The sequence below is a fragment of the Thalassophryne amazonica genome, chromosome 10 (assembly GCF_902500255.1).
Source record: "Thalassophryne amazonica chromosome 10, fThaAma1.1, whole genome shotgun sequence".
Taxonomy (NCBI): domain Eukaryota; kingdom Metazoa; phylum Chordata; class Actinopteri; order Batrachoidiformes; family Batrachoididae; genus Thalassophryne; species Thalassophryne amazonica.
The window spans coordinates 24001454-24021271 of NC_047112.1; the positions used below are offsets into that span (position 1 = coordinate 24001454).

At 40.5% G+C, this 19818-nt stretch overlaps 1 protein-coding gene across 1 annotated transcript in view; it reads right to left on the minus strand.

Annotated features, from left to right (window-relative positions):
* Positions 1 to 6618: 6618 nt before the first annotated feature.
* Positions 6619 to 19818, minus strand: part of LOC117519459 (RNA polymerase II elongation factor ELL-like) — a 33008-nt gene continuing 19808 nt past the window's right edge. The window contains exons 8-11 of the mRNA XM_034180802.1: positions 8721 to 8784; positions 7657 to 7828; positions 6833 to 6877; positions 6619 to 6732 (exon numbers count right to left, since the gene is read on the minus strand). Of these exons, the coding sequence (XP_034036693.1) occupies positions 6619 to 6732; positions 6833 to 6877; positions 7657 to 7828; positions 8721 to 8784 (395 nt within the window). The remainder of the gene's footprint in view (positions 6733 to 6832; positions 6878 to 7656; positions 7829 to 8720; positions 8785 to 19818) is intronic.

The following is a 19818-nucleotide window of genomic DNA, read 5'->3' on the forward strand; positions in this document are numbered from 1 at the left end:
TTAAGTTATAAAATACATCTATCAACTGTTTCAGAAGACCATAACAGGTCGGTTTAACATAGAAAAGGTAAATAATACTCACCTAAGTATGCTCTTTAGGGTTTTAGCGGGGAAAAATTAAGCGAAAGAAAGAAAGAATAAACGAAGCAATAGGTCGAAGCATCGCTTCAATCTGCGAACCACTGCTTCGATTGGTTCACGGTTCAAAGCAAAGCCGCGCTGCAGAAAAGTTGATTACAGGCGCACATGACGTGAAATATATATATAAACATTAAACTGAAGCCAAGAGTAACGAGGCTGTTTGTTTTAAAAATGTAAGGAATAGAAAGTACAGATACTTGTGTGAAAATGTAATGAGTAGAAGTCAGAAGTAGGCAGAAAAATAAGTAATGGAGTAAAGTATAGATACCTAAAAAGTGTACTTAAGTACAGTAACGAAGTATTTGTACTTCGTTACTTGACACCTCTGGTTTTATGTCTCTTTTTGTAGCTTTTTCCTAGGCTTCTTCAAAGCCTAGGCACGTACCCTGTAGAATCCAATGAGTAGCCAGTCAGCCAGATCATCGCTCCCGTCTGATAGGCTAACTACAGGATATCTCAAAAACTAATGCTCAGATTTCCTAGGCAGATTGCTTTTCTACTTTAATAAGCTTCACTGAGATTCTGAGACTAAAAAGACTGATCTAAAAATATCTGATTTTAAAACAATATTGGCAAGCTGCAAATCTTTAATGTTGACATTGTGCCAACAAATCAATTTACACTTGCTATTCACCAGTTTGAACACTAGAGGGAGGCAATATTCTTTTTTTATAATGACTTTTTAATTGGCATTCAGCAATCACACACAAAAAATAACATTTTCAAGTGATGTATGTACATATCTACACTTGGGTGTCTGAAATGCTTCTTTTTAGGTTTATACGAGCGAAGCGCTGTGCTTGCTCATGGACCACTGTGGCCCAAATAGGAAGTGCCAAATTTTGAATCCACAGTGAAACAGGAAATGTCAAATGTCAAACACTTCCTGGATTAACAGATGAGATCCCGTGTAATCTCGCGGGAACTCAGTGGCAAGTTCACACTGAAACAGGAAGTGCCAAATTTTGAGTCAACAGTGAAACAGGAAATGTCAAATGTTGAACACTTCCTGGCATGGGCAGAGCTAGAGCGGAGGCCAGGGTTGCACTGGACTCCCCTGAAATCTGATTGGACACAGATGATTGACATGTCACAGCACCACACGTCTTTTTGAAAAGCGCTGCATTTTGAAATCAGTGAGTCACATCGACTGCTAGGTTCCTCCTGTCCAGTAGTTGGTGCTATGTACCACAAAAAATTCTATTCCACCATAGTAGAAGAAGAAAATGCCTCAGATTTGAACTGAACACGTCGTTTGAACCATGAACTTCTAATGACACCAAACTTATATTGGCGAGTAAACGACCGTATTTTATGCCAGAAATGGGTTCCAGGTTGTTAAAAGCAGCATTTCTCCTTTAATTCGGGTTGTCTTATATACAACAGAAACCTGATCATGTTTAAGCTAACAGACAGCAGCTGGTTCATGCTCTGTTGGCTTATTAGTGCAGCAGATAACTGAAACAATCCTTCAAATAGTGATACAAGTATCAAATTCAGCACAAATACACCTTAGACATTACACTTTTGGAAAAAATGACTGGCCACATGAATTTTCAATAGGCAGCCAGGTAGGGTTCAGTTGAAGAATTACACAGGGTTGAAATCTAAAAATGCTCCAATGAAATTGAAAACTACACCACATTACTTGTTTGATCATAAAGATTCCAAAAAGGTATTGTTTGGACTATCTATGACTGAATGTTATGGAGTTATGAGGTAAAAACAGCAAGAATGGTGACAAAGGTCAATTTCACTTTGTACAGGGGTCAAAAGTTAAAATGGCTCCAATTTTGGTAAAAAATGATGTAAACTATTGGTTGAGCTAATAGGATTAATAAATGAACAGTGTTGGATGATTGGTCTCCAAAGTAAAGGTCAAACAAGGTCAATGTCCATTGGATTCTTTGACATGTGACATATGTTACCCTGTAACATGACCTAAGCATGACACATGATGCAAACTGCTACTTTTTAAAACCTGATTAACATAACCAATAATTTGCAGACATTTTTACCAAAATTGGAGCAAATTTAACTTTTGACCCCTGTACAAACTGAAACTGACCTTTGTCACCATTTTTGCTCCTTTAACCTCATACCTTTTTCTAAAATTATCTTCCTTAAACTCAAACTGAAAGCAAATCTCGAGAACTTGATATAAATGAATTAAAAATATAAAATCCAGGTTCCCGATGAAGTGGTGTAGAGGAGGATTTTCTTAAAAAGACGACCTGAACATTCAACTACATTTTGCCAGAAAGTACATTCGAGATGAAAGTCTAGATTTGATGTTTTGGTCAAAGAAAGTTTTGTATTTCTTCATAATTGATGTAAATAAAGTCCAAAACATATTCAGTGACTTGGAAATGTTCATGTTTCCATCCCCTGATTGTCTGAAGAAAACTGGCAATAAAACTGATTATTATTTACAGGTATGCTTTCAGTTTGAGTTTGAGGAAGATCATTTTATAATTTTATTAATCTTTATTTGTATTTCTTATATTTGAAATGGCATAAATAAATTAAAATGTGTGAAATACCATTTTCCAATACTTTTGGAGGACGCTGTATCCGAACCTTATGATGAGTGCAAAATGAGTGTGGTATTATTACTGTTTTGTTTAAGAATGTTTAATTTTCACTGTTGCTGCACTTTGTGTGAAATCATTGTCATATCGTACTGATATGACAATACTGAGATACGATAATTTGGCCATATTGTACAGCCCTACTGTCAACTAGCTGAAAACTTTGAATATTAATTTACATCTACATTTAAAAAATGCTTAAAGTGCCAGGGAGTTAAGAGAGCTGTAATTAGGGCGGTCAGCTGAAAGGCAAAAAAAAGAAAAATGCTTAAAAAGGCGAGGAATCTGGGGTGCAGAGCCTCCCCCAAAAACTGAAAGGCAAAAAAAGGAAAATGCTTAAAAAGGTGGGGGGTCTGGGGGCAGAGCCCCCCCAGAAGCTGAAAGGTTTTAGCCATGCCAATGCTCCCCTGAAGTATTGTACTGAAAAAAGTCTGAAGGACCTAAATGACAGGGTTTTAGACGGTGAGGAGCTTCCAGGCATGTGAGAGGCAAATAAAGAAAAATGCTTAAAAAAGAATGATGAAATTTCACATATGTATTGATTATTCCGACACAACTGGTACAAAAATAGCTATAATACCAGTGCTGGATGGGATCACAGTATCAGCTCTTTTCTTCTTCTAACTAAGGGAATGAAGCAAGGAAGTTTATCTCTCTTGCATTTTAATATCTTTATTACATAGTTTGCAAAATGGTAATACCGGTGTTAGAGTCTTAGATTACAAAGTCAACATGTGTGTATTGCTTATGATGTAACAGTATTGAGTTCAACGGCCCCAGGTCTCCACTCACTTATCAATGTCTGCACCAGTTATACTGATGACTGGCTGTTTAATTTTGGTTTAAAGAAAACCCAGGTTTGTATTGTAGGAAAAAGCCTACTAAAAACCCCTCCTAAGTTTTAACTAAAGTCAAGTGAAATTCATATACACACTAACATACCTACTTAGACAATATCAGTGAGCTCACATTGGTGGGACAAATTCTGAGTTTTTGAAGATTACTTGTGGGGTGCCCCAGGCTTCAGTCATTGGGCCATTGTTGTTTCTTTTGCATATTAATGATATATGTTTGGTTTCCAAGTACATAAGTTGTATTTTATTTGTGGATGATACGACTGTGTTTTGTAGTGGGGATCATTTGGGACAGCTCCTGGACAAGATGGAGAAAGAATTATATAAATTTCAACAATGGTTCGATTTAAATAAATTATGGCTCCATTTTGGTAAAACTAAGTGTATCATATTTGGGAATAAGTCCAGGAACCTAAGCAAAAATCTATTATTACATGATATTGAAACTGAAATTGTAACAGATACAAAATTTCTTGATGTTTATAATGATGATAGATTAAGCTGGAAAACACATATTAAATATGTTAAATCTAAAATGTCAAAAGCCATTGCAATTCTGCATAAAGCCCAGGACTTCCTCTCCCAACATGCATTTGCCACTTTATATTATGCATTACTTGTTCCATATATGATATATTGTGTCGAGGTTTGGGGAAATACGTACATATAGAACTAATACTAAAAAAGTTTTTCTGTTGCAAAAGAAAGCTATAAGAATTATCAGTAATTAACCATATCAAGAGCCAACAAATCCATTATTTGCTTGTCTGCAAATTTTAAAATTCTGGGACTTGGTTGACTATATTACAATCCAGATTATGTATAAAGTCAAAAATAAGCTATTGCGTCTTCATGCCCAGGATCGGTTTAAAATGAGAGATTCCAGCTACAGTATGAGAGGAACATTATTATAGAACATTATTTGAGAAACTGAAGATCCGTACTACTGTTAAAAGTCATTGTGTTTCTGTCAGAAAAGTACAGGCTGTACAGGTGTTAATATTTGGAATAAATGTCCTGATAATATTAAAATTCTTGGTACATTGGTTGGTTTTAAAAGGCTTTACAAAAACAACATATTTACCCGTTATAGTTTGAAGGATTAGGTTTACCATTTTTTTCATTGTTCACTATTACTTGTTTGGTTGTTTTGAAATTTCAGTGATTTATGAAGTCAAATTGTGCATGCAATTTCTTTTTCTTTTTTGTATAGATTTTATGAGTATATATATATTAGGGGTGGGCAAACATAAAAAATCTTAATCGCATTAACTCAATGACTTTCTGTGATTAATCGCATGGTATATGTGAAACCCAAAAATGAATTCAAAAGCCGCTTAAAAGCAGTTTTATTTGAAAATGTAAATTAACGTTGCATATATTTGAAAATGTAAATTTCAACTGAAACACTCTAATGAAATCAAATATAAAACCACTGGCAGGTCATTTGTTATCCTGTTTCATATCAAAATGAGAATCTGTAAAAATACATAAATAAAAAGCAGTAACCACTGAGGTGGTACCTGAGAGTTGTATAGCTTTGGTGAAATGCAAATTCTGCTTTGCAATGATTACAGATAACTGCTTTTCTCCAATGCGCCATCCTCAGGGCTGGATCCAGAGTGAAAATCTGACAGATGCATTTTTGCCCAATGATAAAATAAAAATCAGTAGAAATCAATTGTTATTCAATAATCCTCATTCTTTTAATTGTGTGCAACATACACTGTCACACTTCTTTTAATATATTTATTATAATTCATGGACCATAGTGAACACTTCTTATTTGTATAAATATGATGTCCTAAAAAAACAACACTATAACAAAAATTGACTGAAACAGGATGAAATTTATTGCCCAAATCTTTCAATTATACCTGAATCTATATATGATTTTTTTAAATTGATAAAATCAATAAAAAATTGACTACATATATTCTTAATAATATATTGAGATACAGACAGTTCACAGAAGACATTTTCCATTGATACCAATCAAAATTAGAAACAGTCCAGCAGGTAACAATATTCATCATGTCCATGACTAAATATACTAAAACAAATAAATCACAATTATACACATATCACTATTTGATATGTGTACAATTGTGATGTATTTGTTTTAGTATATTTAGATTTTGTTGTGATTTGGCACTTTATAAGCTGATTGAATTGAAATTGAACATTTTATTGAGTCTTAAAGTAAATAAATATGAAATTGGTCACTGGATCCTCAAACTCTGGACATAATAAACTCTACATGGTGAATCCTTGATCTCTGGACATAAATAGGAATAAACAAAATCTGTAGTTTTTGTCAAAAGCATTTCCTTTCAAACATTATTGGCATGAATGTCTTTCCATATCTCTGAGCTGAGCTCTTACAGCTGCTGTGCTTCACAGCACGTTTCATTTTGGGAGGAAAAAACGTTTTAGTCGATTGTAGTTTCTTGTCTGTATTAAAAGGTTTGGAAAGAGGTGTCATTTTATTTAAAGCGGCGATTCATTTTGAAGTTATTAATTCTGACCGGACTCCGTCTCGGCCGCGCAGCGTTTCGAGCAGTGTGAACGGAACGGAGGACGATTCTCGTTTGACAGCAACAAGCCAAGAGTCCCAGTTAGTGACTTTAATCCACACAAAAATGACTGACGATATTTTAATGGCTTTGAGAGGGGTTAAGAAGCGGCTTGCCGTTTCTGAAGTACAGTGAATCAAAGAACCAACGAGCTACTGGATCGAAGCATTGCTTCAATGGTTCATGGTTTCAAAGTGGAGCCGCGCTGCAGAAACTGTTGATTACAGACCAAACCCTGAATGTCCGACTTTATTTGTACGACGTATTGTTCCTTTTATGTTGTTGTTGTTGTCTTTGTTGTTGCTCATCTGTGTGCCTGATAAATAAATTCATTCATTCATTCATTTATTCAAAATGGAAAATACACAAAATAAATATTCTGTTCTTATAAACTTTATGTGCCAAAATAAATAAACAAATAAATAAATATTCCTTTCTTCCTTTAGTCCAGTCTGATCACACGCTGGTCTCCTGTGCTTGGTCATAATCTGCAATTCTCTCCTTCGTATGCGCCAGTTTATGGTGAAGATACACACATTTTTTCTTGTCTTCTCGATATCCAGGAAACCACTTCATAAAAAAACTAAAAACAAACTTAAAAAACAGTGAGACAAACTGTGCAATTATGTGTGGTGTCAACAATAGTGCAATTAAACAGAAAAAGTCTTACTTTCTGATAGATTCTGTACTTTTCCACGACATCGTCCTGCATTCGCTATGGAAACAACAGAAAAAAAGTGTTAGAGACATCAATGTAATCTGTTGTCTGTCTAGTACTGGAGAACACATAGTTAAGTCTAAGTCAGGGGATGGATACATGAACATTTCTAAATCACTAAATATGTTTTGGACATAATTTACCTCAATCCCAAAGAAATACAAACAGCACGGTGCTGTATGGTAAATCTGTCTGGAGCAGGCAGTTCTCGAAAACTATGTGACCATGGAAGAAATAGACTAGTGAGGGAAGCCACCAATGGCAACTCTGAAGATGTTATAGGCTTCTGCAAATGTGATTGAAAAAACTGGGAACGGTGCAACGTTTGTCTGTTGACCTCCCCAGTGATTGAAGGACCTTCATACAAGAAAATGGATCAAGTCTCAGCTGACATGTTTCATGTTTTTTGGCAAACTGAAGCTGAAAGTTCACATCTTTTGACGATGATCCTTTTCTGTGCCCATTTTTGTTAATGAGAGAAGTAAATTAAGTCCAAGACATATTCATTGACTGGGAAATGTTCATGTATCCATCCACTGACTTGTCTTAAGAAAACGGCCTCAGTAAATGGAAGGACTGGATATAGAAGCTGCTGTAATTCCTGAATTATGATTAATGTGATATTTTTGTGAAAACCCTTGAATTAAACCTAAAAGTCTACAAGCACATCTCAATTGTTTTATTTTAACTCCATTGTAGCGGTCTCCAGAAATGCAAAACTGTCCCTGACAAATTTCTTATGGACATGAGAGTTGACTGCTGGTCCAGACAAGTACCTGATAAGCTTCCGTCCCAGGAGGCAGCGTGTCCAGCTGAGAGCTCATCTGCACAAACATCTCTGTGGCAGCGGCGATCCGGTCATGAATAACTTGATATTCGTGATAGTTGGCGTCAAACTCCTCCTCACATTTCTGCCGCTGCTCCAGTGATATGATGGTGTTGTATTTGCTGAAAAACCAAAATAGAGTTTATTGAAAGCTATTCACCTGCTGCCATTTTTTTGTACCTTAAACTGTCAACAGAAAATCTACACTATTTCAATGCAAGTTTAATCAAATTATCAACTGAAAAAATAAAAAAAAAGACTTAATTTCTTTATAGTTATACTGCCTGGTATATGACAAAGTCACTTGATTTTTAGACTCAGATGAAAAAAAGAGCCAAAGTTTCTGATAAATATAAACATACTATACTGTACAAGTACACCTAAAAGTAATTTTAAAACTGCACCAGTCATGTTCTTATTGATAAATGAGATCTTAGCATCTTTTCATTATTTTGTCGATGGGTAAAAATGATCAGTTACTCTGGTTGTGCTGCTAATATCTCCACTAGATGGCACTGCAGAATAGTTCTGAGTCTATTTATAATGTCGAAGCTTTTCATTAATTAATATATAGATATTCCTTGATTTGGGTTATATTCATATAATGACACTGCAGAACAGTTCTGAGATGTGTTTTTATTTATAAACAGCGGTTTCTTTTTTCTTTTTCATATCAAAACTAATGATTGATTAGGTTTGTATTCCTCATATTTCCAGTCGATGGACTGCAAAATGGTTTTATGAGTTGCCATTAAACAGCATGATGTGTGTTGACCAGATGCATGTAAAACATGTGCTTCTGTTTTTTGTTTTATTTTTAAATAAACCACTTGGTAAGGTCAGTTGAGGAAAAGTAGGTGAGATTTTTCAGCACATCTAGAAAAGATCAAAAACAACTTATTGATTCTGTCACTCAAACTTCATTTCTACAGCTGATTTCTAAGGTCAAATGCCTCCTGAAATGAGGAATGTACAGTGTGTACGAGGCTGAAACACAAGGTTAATTAAACTTACTTGACATAGTCAGGGAGTGGAGTCGCTGAGGTTAAAGTGACTGTAGCTTTCTCTCCTGTGTGGCCTGAGGAGAGAAAGAAAAAAACACAAATGGTTCAGTCAGTCTGCCAATAAGAATGTTGTAAACACCAGATGCATCAATGCTAATGGAATTATTGATCACTATCTGTGATTAGAGGCCTGATCCAGGGCAGGTGGTGATGTCAGCAACCTGGGAGGAAGGAGGCAATGCTGCCTGCTGTGTCTCAGGGTCAAAGGTCACCCAGATGTGGAGGCAGCATTACACTCCTCACTCTCTTGTATGAAACAGGATGAACTGATGAACTGTACAGGTGTTGTCATCAATGTGTACAATTCATTTGGTTCACTGTCCCTCTTCAACCATGTTTTTGTCTGTTTTTTTCAACAAGATTACTCACAAACTAAGCCACTAATTTTCAACAAACCTGGTGACACAGTTTGGCCTAATGGGGCTAAACTCATTTATAACAGCTGTGCACACATAAAACAAGAACTAAATGATCTGCACAATTTTAACACGTATGACTCATAAAAACAAATTAGTTGACAAAATGTTTGCAATATATATATATAAACCTAAGGTAAAGACAGGATGTCTTTGGTCTCTCTCTGTAGCTGGAATGGCTTTGGATCAGACAAGCAGCTATTTAGGGAGGCTCAGATAAGGTGTATTACTAACATTGTGAGGCCAGGCAGATACCCATATATACAGTGTGGCAAAAAAGTATTTAGTCAGTCCCTGATTGTGCAAGTTCTCCTACTTAGAAAGATGAGAGAGGTCTGTAATTTTCCACATAGGTACCCTTCAACTATGAGAGACAAAATGACAAAAAAAAAAAAAAAAAAAAATCCAGGAAATCTATCTGTAAATTATGGTCTAAAATAAGTATTTGGTCGATAACAAAACTTCAACTCAATACTTTGTAACATAATCCTTGTTGGCAATGACAGAGGTCAAACATTTCCTGTAAATCTTCACCAGGTTTGCACACACTGTAGCTGGTATTTTGGCCCATTCCTCCATGCAGATCTCCTCTAGAGCAGTGATGTTTTGGGGCTGTCGCTGGGCAACACAGACTTTCAACTCCCTCAACAAATTTTCTATGGGGTTGAGGTCTGGAGACTGGCTAGGCCACTCCAGGACCTTGAAATGCTTTTTACAGAGCCACTCCTTCGTTGCCTGAGCGGTGTGTTTGGGATCATTGTCATGCTGGAAGACCCAGCCATGTTGCATCTTCAATGGAAGGAGGTTTTGGCTTAAAATCTCATGATACATGACTCCGTTCGTTCTTCCCTTAACATGGATCAGTCGTCCTGTCCCCTTTGCAGAACAACAGCCCCAAAGCATGATGTTTCCACCCCCATGCTTCACAGTAGATATGGTGTTCTTGGGATACAACTCAGCATTCTTCTTCCTCCAAACACGAGGAGTTGAGTTTTTACCAAAATGTTCTATTTTGGTTTCATCTGACCACATGATATCAAATCAAATCAAATCAATTTTATTTATATAGCGCCAAATCACAACAAACAGTTGCCCCAGGGCGCCTTATATTGTAAGGTAAGGCCATACAATAATTACGGAAAAACCCCAACGGTCAAAACGACCCCCCTGTGAGCAAGCACTTGGCAACAGTGGGAAGGAAAAACTCCCTTTGAAGAAACCTCCAGCAGAACCAGGCTCAGGGAGGGGCAGTCTTCTGCTGGGACTGGTTGGGGCTGAGGGAGAGAACCAGGAAAAAGACATGCTGTGGAGGGGAGCAGAGATCAATCACTAATGATTAAATGCAGAGTGGTGCATACAGAGCAAAAAGAGAAAGAAACACTCAGTGCATCATGGTGTCGTGGTCCTTCTTTTTGGTCTTCTCAGGATGTCGTCTTTTAGATAACACAAACTAATTGCAAGTGATATGCTAGAAAAGGACACAACACTTTAGAATAATTCAGCCTTAAGCAAGATAAAATGCACAGAGTTTTTAAGTTTATTTAAGCCTTCGACACAGAGCTTAGACAAACTGAGTCCTCTAGAGAGACTGAATATGACAACCGCGCTCATCTATTTATTGGAGACCCGCGGGCATCGCTCCTCCTTCAACTTTTTTATTTATTTCATTCCCAAGACATGGTTTTCTATTGGAAGCGTCCTCTAGTGAACCCTAAGCAGGTGTTAGGCCATTATTTCAATGTGACAAACGCTCCCATTAAAACGTGAAGGATTTACAACTGATTTTTTTAAAAGACCTTCAGCCACAGGTGCAGCTGGCCTGAGGCCCCCCGCACGTGGCCTCAGCCACAGGTGCAGCTGGCCCGAGGCACCTCGCACGTGGCCTGCGGGAAAGCACCTAAAAGGCCTTGGAAAGCCCCTGACAGACTGAATGACTAATAGAGCCCTTTTTTTTGGGTTGAACACCTGCTAGTTCAACCAGAGGACATACAGTTCGGATCAGGACACTTGATAGTTCATCACAGTTCAAATATGGACCTAAAAATTCTTCTACAGTCCCTCCTCTGGGACTCGAAAGAGTCCCATTACATCAACTATACTCTTGGGGTGTTTACTGACAAGACATCTTCATTTGTGCATTGCAATAAAAAAGAAAAACACATCACTCGAATTACAGATAACTCCGGTGCGGATATGAATATAAGTGATACTTCACACGGTAAATATATTGAAGTGCAGGTGAACCTACATACTAAGGCACAAGGTGATCAATTAGCTGAATTATATCAACGCAAGGTGACATTCAAACATTGAGTTTTGGTGTAATTCAAGGCACTTAAAATGGCCACATAAAACAAGTTACAGCAACCTCTTAATCATGGCAAAGTAAAGGCTTTACATTGACATCAGTGCAACCAATCATCTTCTGGCATCTATTGTCTCACTCAACCAGAGGCTCCAACCCATTATACTTGGTTCTACATATTATTTTGTTAAAGAGTCACACATTTATTACTTAAATGCATCAAATAACCCCTACGTTACCACTATTTAGTCAACCAATCAAGAAACTATTCTAAGGTTAGCGCAGCTATGTCTAGTTAAATGATAAACACAATAAATGGTTTCCCTTCATGTCCGTCCTTAAGTCATTTGCCTTAGTCAATCATATAATGGTTTTCATTATAGGCCATTTCTCAACATTCTTCACTTTGTTTTTCTTCTTTTTCAGCTTGTTTTCTAATGCCCTTTTTGGCCAGACGCCAAATTTAGACGATGCATGTCTCTTGAGGCATGCTATAATTTAAGAAAAAGGGGTCCCTATGGTGCATCTTTACTACTAAATCTACAAACACGCCGTGTAAGGGTCCCCTTTTTATAACTTTGCAATGTGATATCTATGTGTATGCATTTAGCTTTATCTGTGTTACGCAGATGATGGTAAGGACAGACATTTACCCAACCTTCGTTACTAACATATATCCTTCTTTGTTTTTTTTTTTTTATTTACACTCAGATTTCTGAAACCAGTCCGTAATTCAAACTCAAGAACCAAGGTCATCGTCCGTTTTCAGTGCCATTACGTCAGTCCACGCTCCTCAGCATTTACTCAGCGTCTGAAGTTTTGGGAGAAGTTGGGGAATATGGGGAGGTTGGCCTTTCAGGGGTAGTGGGGGAAGGATCAGGAATTCTGGCTTTCAGACAGTCGTGCAGTTCTCTGATGGATCTTTCCAGCTCCTTGTGCTGCTTGGCCAGGTTGTACAGGGCCCCCAGAGAATTCTTGCCCACATTCAGGGTGGTGGTGGCCAGTCCTAGCTGTTCCCTCTCCATATGCTCCATCATATTGGCTAGCATGTCCATACTAGACTGAAGACCACACAGTTGAGCATGGAGGCCCTCCTGAGCACAAGAGATGTTGGCATTGTCACGGTGTATCCTTAACAGGTATGCAGCTGTCTGACTCAGTTGTGGCATGATTTCCTCAAATAGCCCATGGGGAATGTGATTTGTGAGGGGCAGGAGCTGCTCCAAGGTTTTTGGAACAGACTCTTGTGGAAGACGAAGCTCTCGAACCACGATTGCCATGTCCAGTGGGGTGACCATAACCAGATTAAGGTTGTGCAGTCCAGGGGACAGGAAGTACAAGGGGGAAGGCATTTCGTGTGTGGGGGGAGTATTGTTGATGTCGCACAGGCAAGTGGTTGGGACACTCTGGGCATTTAGCAGCCTGTACAAAGCTCCCCTCTGTCCTGGTGGGTGAGTTCGACTAAGGTCCACCCCTGCTGATCCTCCTCCAGAGGTACTGGGCTGATCAGAATATCTCTCCTGCCTTGGGGGTGGAAAGCTGGGGACAGGTCCTAGCAGTGAATTGGGTCTAGGATGCACTCGGGCGGTTGCTGCATATGGCCGACCTTGGCTGCCTCCCCTGGAGGGTATCGTTGCCACTGGCACATGTGACTGTCTCCATGGCATCTGCGGAAGGGGTGTGTTCCTGAGTCCAAAGGGTCCTTCAGGTGATGGTGGAGTCCTTGGGCCGACTCTTGCTGCAGGCAGATTCTGTGAAGCCGTCATCGCCAGGTGCTGGAACGATGAAGATCCTTCTGTTGCCAACTGGTTTAGCTGCTGGATGGATGGCGGCTGTGGCGACCAATCATGTCTCGACCATCCCTCCTGTATATCCTCTTCTCCAAACAGTTCTGAGAGTCCAATCAGACTTGATAGAGGCAGATCAGGCATAGGTCCCTGATCAGGGGAGTCTGGTCTCTCAGCCATACTCCTGTGTCCTAGTAATATACATATACGTTCATTATTACAGCTCCATATCATTCTTTCAGATATTGTCTATCCTATCCCTCATTTTTGTGGGTGCATGTGTGTGAATGTAAATGTGCGTGCATGTCTTCTTCCTCGTCTACAATATCACCAAGCACGGTCCATCCCAGTCTTCCCTATCTGGGGTGTACGCCACAATATTAGGGAGCTGGGGGCTGTCGGGGAGGATAATTGGTATTTCATCCATTTCCATATATTCTGGTTCTCTGTCTGTTTCGTTTGTGCTTTCTTCCAGGGCTCGGATGGCTAACAGTGGGAGCTGTCCTACTGTGGATGAAATCAATTTATTGACCAGAAATTTTATCAAGGGAATACCACAACATATTACCAGCAAGACCGCCACCCCTGTTAGTGCCAAGATTACACCTATCTGATATAACCAGTCTTTCCATGATATCCACCCTCTCCTTAGAGCCCCAAACAGTGAAAACAGTGGGCCAATATTCATTCCATTCCCTACAATGTATCCAGAATCGTCAGTTTCATTTCTCCCTCCTATGGAGTTACTTAACAGTTCCTGTTGCATCTCTTCAAGTGTGATTAAGAGCTCTGTCAAATTTCCGTCTTCCCCTGTACGCATGGGAATAGCTGTGCAACATTCGGTGGCTTTGATCATAATACAAACTCCTTGTTCATCAGCCATCATCATCTCGATAGCTAATCTATTTTGCATTGTCATTAGCGAGGTGGCGTGCAGCTGTTCGGTTAAGGCTCCTACTGCTGCCAATGTCCAGTTCAGGTATCTTTGCTGATTATACCACAAGTAATTAATCCACTGCACCTCCTGGAACCTAGAACGGATTTTTGGAGTAACCCCGAACAGCGCCACTGCCCATCCCCATTTATCCGTGTCTTCATCTGCTTTAACTCTGCTACTGTCTATGGCTTCTAACTGTCGGGGTATCCCTTCTGGTATCCCGTTTCTTACTGTGATGTTGTAGTCTGTTTTAAACGTCATTATTCCTCTTTTCTTACGAAGTTTCTGTTGCATGGGTTGTATTGAATTTGGCATTTCAATTACTGTTATAGCTCCTGTGAGCATCACAGGAGCACAAAGGCCTTTCCAATTAGGGGACAGCGATGACAGGAGTTTCCTTCTTTGTCCGCATATCCAAAAGATGTCAGCTAAGGGTACCGTTCCCTTAGCTAAATTTGGAGTAGATACCCATGAAGCATGGGTGAGATTCAGTCCAATTACAGACCCCCCTGTGGCCAGTACTATTTGTTCACACTGTATGCCTGCTGCTGGCAGGGTGTGACAGACGGTAATGTTCCATGCTGTTTTGGCCGGTTTGTATTCTTGCTGCTTTTGCATACACTGTATGTGGTGTTTTGGCTGGGTCGTCCCTACCTGCCAATCGCTTATGTATTGTGCTACTAAGCCTTTAGCTATACAGAATGGGTGTATCATCCCTTTCTCTATTTTAATCATAGGTGGAACGGTTCCTTCTGTACTTAGGGGCACTGGACAAAGTTTACTGTCGGCAGCATATTTTTCATCACCTACTGCCATTTTCATAACACATTGTGTATAGCATTCTGCTTGGTCTGAGTTATGTTGGGGACTCCTATAACAGTTGTTGATATCAGGTAGGGGTTTAGCCTGAGGTATCACACCTTTCCGGTGACAGGCTATGCAAGGCTTTTCACTGATCTGCCTAGCCGAAAATTTCAACCATTGGTAAAATAAATTGGTCTTCAACCCTTGTGTGCGGGCTAGGTCTGTACTGGGATCCCATCTCCCTAAGTGACTGCTTGTTTCTAGGCTTCTAATTGTCCTCTTTTTCCTTGGTTTGATTTTTACCCATTTTGTGGCTTCATGTACTGTAACAGTTATGTCTTGCTTGGTTTCCCTGCATCCTCTTTTATCACAAATTACCTCTATGTTGAGTGTTCCCTCCTCTTCACATTTGATGCTAATGGCTTCGCCTAATATGTAATCCCCCAGCTTTCCCTGTATTCCTATGTTCTTGTAGGCTTTTGATTTAATGTATACCAAATTATATGTTTTTCCTGTGTTTAGAATGCCTTGTTTAGCTGCTATTGCGGCCATGGCCACGGCACAGTCCGTTGTATGTTTTGGATGTCTATTTTCTCCCATACTGACCACCAGTAGTATTGTCAATCCCTTGAATAATTCCTTAATCATTGCTCTGATGACTGTTGAGATGTGCTACTAGATATGCTACTGAGTGAGCCGTCACTAGATGAGCTGTCACTAGGGATGTGTGGTGTATCTGTGCTTTGTCTGGGTTGTACTTCCTGTGGTTCTTCTGTCGGTAAATCTACTAAGTTGCTGTCCGAGTCTGATGTCTCCTGTGGCCTGTCTATCTGTCGGTCTGTATTTCTGTCTGTCTGTTGGCCTGCGTCTCCAGTTGTTTCTGAGTCTGCATCTGAGTCTGTCACTGCTCTATCTGGCAGGGATCCACTACTCTCTGAAGCTGTGCGTCGTCTTTGTTCAATCAGTCTCTGTGAGCTCCTTGGCCGGTGTTCGCCTGGCTGCAGGGAGGCGTGGCCTTCCCTCGGTGCTTCTTCTGGCTGCAGGGAGGCGTGGCCGTCCCTCGGTGCTGCTGTAGGGTCTCTGGCTTCTCTTGCTTCCCCCCTTGGCCCGGCGGCTCTGCCAAGACGAGCTTGCCGAGGCCGCAGGGGCGCTGGGCCACCAACCCTTCTCGGCGGGGCCTGTCCCACTTCTTTTTGAACACTTTGACATAAACCAGATCACCAGGCTGGATGCTCTGATTTTCGAGTGGAATCTCTGCTTCTCTGTCTTCTGTAGCACCTTTGATCTGCAAAAAGATAGTTTTGTGTATTTGGGTTAACTGTCTCAGATAATTATGCCATTCGTCTTGTAGCTGCTCCAGCGATGGTCCTTCGTAGGGTCCTCTCAGGTATGGAATAGGCATCGGCCGACCTGTAAGAGCTTCAAATGGTGTCAAATGGTTAGTCGGTTAGTTTGTGAGCGCATTGACAATAAAGCAAGCGGCAACGCATCCAGCCAGGTTAGTTTGCCATTGCTGTCTGCTATGATTTTTGCTAGTTTGTTCTTTAAAATGCCATTAGCCCGTTCCACCGCCCCATTTGATTGAGGGTGATAAACACACCCAAACTTCTGTTTGATACCCAATTGTTTGAATGTTTCTTGTGTAACCTTGGCTACAAAAGTCCTACCGTTGTCAGATGAGATAGTATCTGGAATGCCAAATCTTGGAAAGACATCTCGGCACAAGAATTTGGCTACCGTTTTATGGTCTTGATTTGCAGAGGCTACTGCCTCAATCCATCGGCTGAATCTGCATATCACTACCAAAACATATCTCATTCGTTTAACTCGATTTTCAGCTCCCATGTCTATGAAATCCATCATAAGATGTCTGAATGGCCCATCAGGGACCGGAATGTGGGCTAAAGGGGCTGTGAATGATTTCCGGACATTGTACTGTGCACATACCTCACACTAATTCAACAAACGGTCCACTGTAGCTGCCATATATGGTGACCACCAGACAGCTTTTAGTTTGTTCATAATTTGGACTCGCGAACAATGATCGGGTCCGTGGGCCCAAATGATTGCATGTCGTAATAAATTGGTGGGTAACACAAAATGTCCCTGACTACTGCGCCACAGCTTGTCCGCTGGCCCCTGACTGCGTGTCTCAATAGCGCCTCGTTTAACCCACATTAATTTTTCTTCTCCACTGGCCCTACTTTGAGCCACTATCAGTGCGTCAAGTGAAACCAGTGGGGCACAATCTTGGATGGTTAGCAGGGGAAACATATTTTCTCCTTGTGCTCCTTTGCGAGCTGCGTCATCTGCTAGGTTGTTACCTTGAGCTATGATGTTATTATTCTTTTGATGACCTGCACATTTAATGATGGCTACCTCAGACGGTAATTGGAGAGCTTGTAACAGTTGGGAAATCGCTTCTCCATGAGTGACAGGGGTGCCATCTGCTCTCAGGAATCCCCTTTGTTTCCAAATGTTTGCATGTACATGACATACGCCATAAGCGTAGGCTGAGTCTGTGTAGATATTAACACGTTGATCTTTAGCTATCTGGCAAGCCATAGTTAAGGCTTTGATTTCTGCCAGTTGGGCTGAACAAGGCTGATCAATTCCTTGGGACTCCAGTAATTCAAAGGTCTCGCCATCCGTGTTTAGTTTAACAATCCCCATACCTGCATGCAATCCCGCGGCATCCCGAAAGCATGAGCCGTCCACAAACAGGGTTAGATCTGCATCTATGGCGTGATTATACAAATGTTCTCTGGCTCTCAAAAATTTCTCTGTCTCTGCCACACAGTTATGTGGAGTACCATCTAACGGTGTGGTCAATTTGGTGGCGGGATTCACCGTGTGACAATGTTGTATTGTTATTTCTGGAGCGGACAACACAACTTCATATCCAGTGCGTCTAGCTTGTGTTAAGACAAAACGTTGACTGGTTAGCAGGGCATGTAACTGATGCGACGTGTACAACGTTACTGCATGTCCCATGATTATGGATGATGCTTTTTGAAATGCAAAGGCAGCTGCTGCTAGACCCTGATAGCATGGTGGCAATCCTGTTTCAATGTTGTCAAGCTTTGTACTATAATAGTCCAATGGTTGTTTTCCTTCATTTGTTTCCTGCATTAGTACAGCACAAGCATATCCAGTTTTTTCAGTAACATACAAATGGAAAGGTTTCCCATAATCTGGGTTACCTAACGCGGGAGCAGATTGCATGTCTGTTTTTAGGGCCTCAAAAGCTCCCGTTGCCTCATCTGTCCAGACAAGGAGAGCTGCATTGCTTGTTTGCCCCACTGCTCTAATCATGGCATGCAAAGGTGCAGTTTTTATAGCATAATCACAAATCCACGGCCGACTGTACCCTGCCATCCCAAGGAATGAAAGCATCTGTCCCACTGTTTGGGGTTTGGGAGCCTTGATTATAGCCTCCACTTGGCTTGGGGCTATACATCGCGTGGTCCCACACAACTGTCTTCCCAAGTATTCTACTTGTTGTTTGCAGAACTGCAATTTGTCCTTACTTACTTTATGACCTCCATCTGCCAATGCATGCAATACAATTAATGAATCTTTTTCACACTGTTCTTGAGTCTCTGATGCAATAAGGAGATCATCCATATATTGCACCAATGTACTGGGTATGTCAAGGTGTTGTAAATCTTCAGCCAGGACTTTGTTAAAGATGGCTGGGGACAGGTTCAGTCCCTGAGGTAGCCGTGTATACGTTAGCTGTTGTCCCAGAAATGTGAATGCAAACAAATGTTGTGAGTCTGGGTGCACAGGCACACTGAAATAGGCTGAACACAGATCGATTACTGTGTACCATTTTGCTCCAGCAGGGATGCTTGATAGTATAGTATGCGGATCAGGTACTATAGGTGCATCCATTTCTATTATTGCATTGATAGGACGCAGATCATGTACCAGCCGATACTCTTTGGTATTGTTTTTAGGGATAGGATAGATAGGAGTATTGCATGGGCTTGCAGTTTTTATTAAAACTCCAGCTGCCATTAGTCCCTTAATTACTGGTTTTATGCCTTCAATAGCCTGAGGTTTTAATGGATACTGCCTTTGGTGAGGCAGTTTTGCTCCCGGTTTTACTTTTATTTTTACTGGTAAGGCTGTTTTTACTAGTCCTACATCCGTTTTGCTTTTGGACCACACCACTGGTGGTATTTGCTCTAACAATTTCTCTTGTTGGGCCGATAACACCATCTGTCCCTCTGGTCTAGGATTGAGCTCCACTTTTTGAGCTATAGCCTCATCATTTACTTTTAAGTTAATTCGTACAAACTGCTGGTCTTTTGACAGATGTACTTGTGGACTTTCCATGTTTTGCCATTCTTCAACTTCTGAGGCTGTCTTTACCATTGGACCTAGGTCATGGGATTCGTACTTTTCTGAGACTAAAAGGGTCACATGAGGCGTGGCATTCGGCACTTGATACCATTGTTGTTCAGCTGAAGTTAGCTTGACAGAAGCTGCGGCCCCTTGGGGGCCTAAATAAATTTCTGTGGTGGTTATGTGAAACAGCCGTTGATTCATCAATACATCCCAGCAGCATGCATAGTCAGTTTGTTCTTGTTTGGCATCGAACATCAGGGTGACATGTAAAGGTAAACTAGGTGTATATACTGCTTCATAGTGTTGTTCTGCCCAGGGCTTCCATTTTTCCCATTCCAGTTGAAGATTTGAATTTTCTGGTTGTAACTTCAGCCAGTATACCATGGGTTGCACAGGTCGGACCTTGTTTTCCATGTCCATAAGCACCATAATGTTGGCGAGTG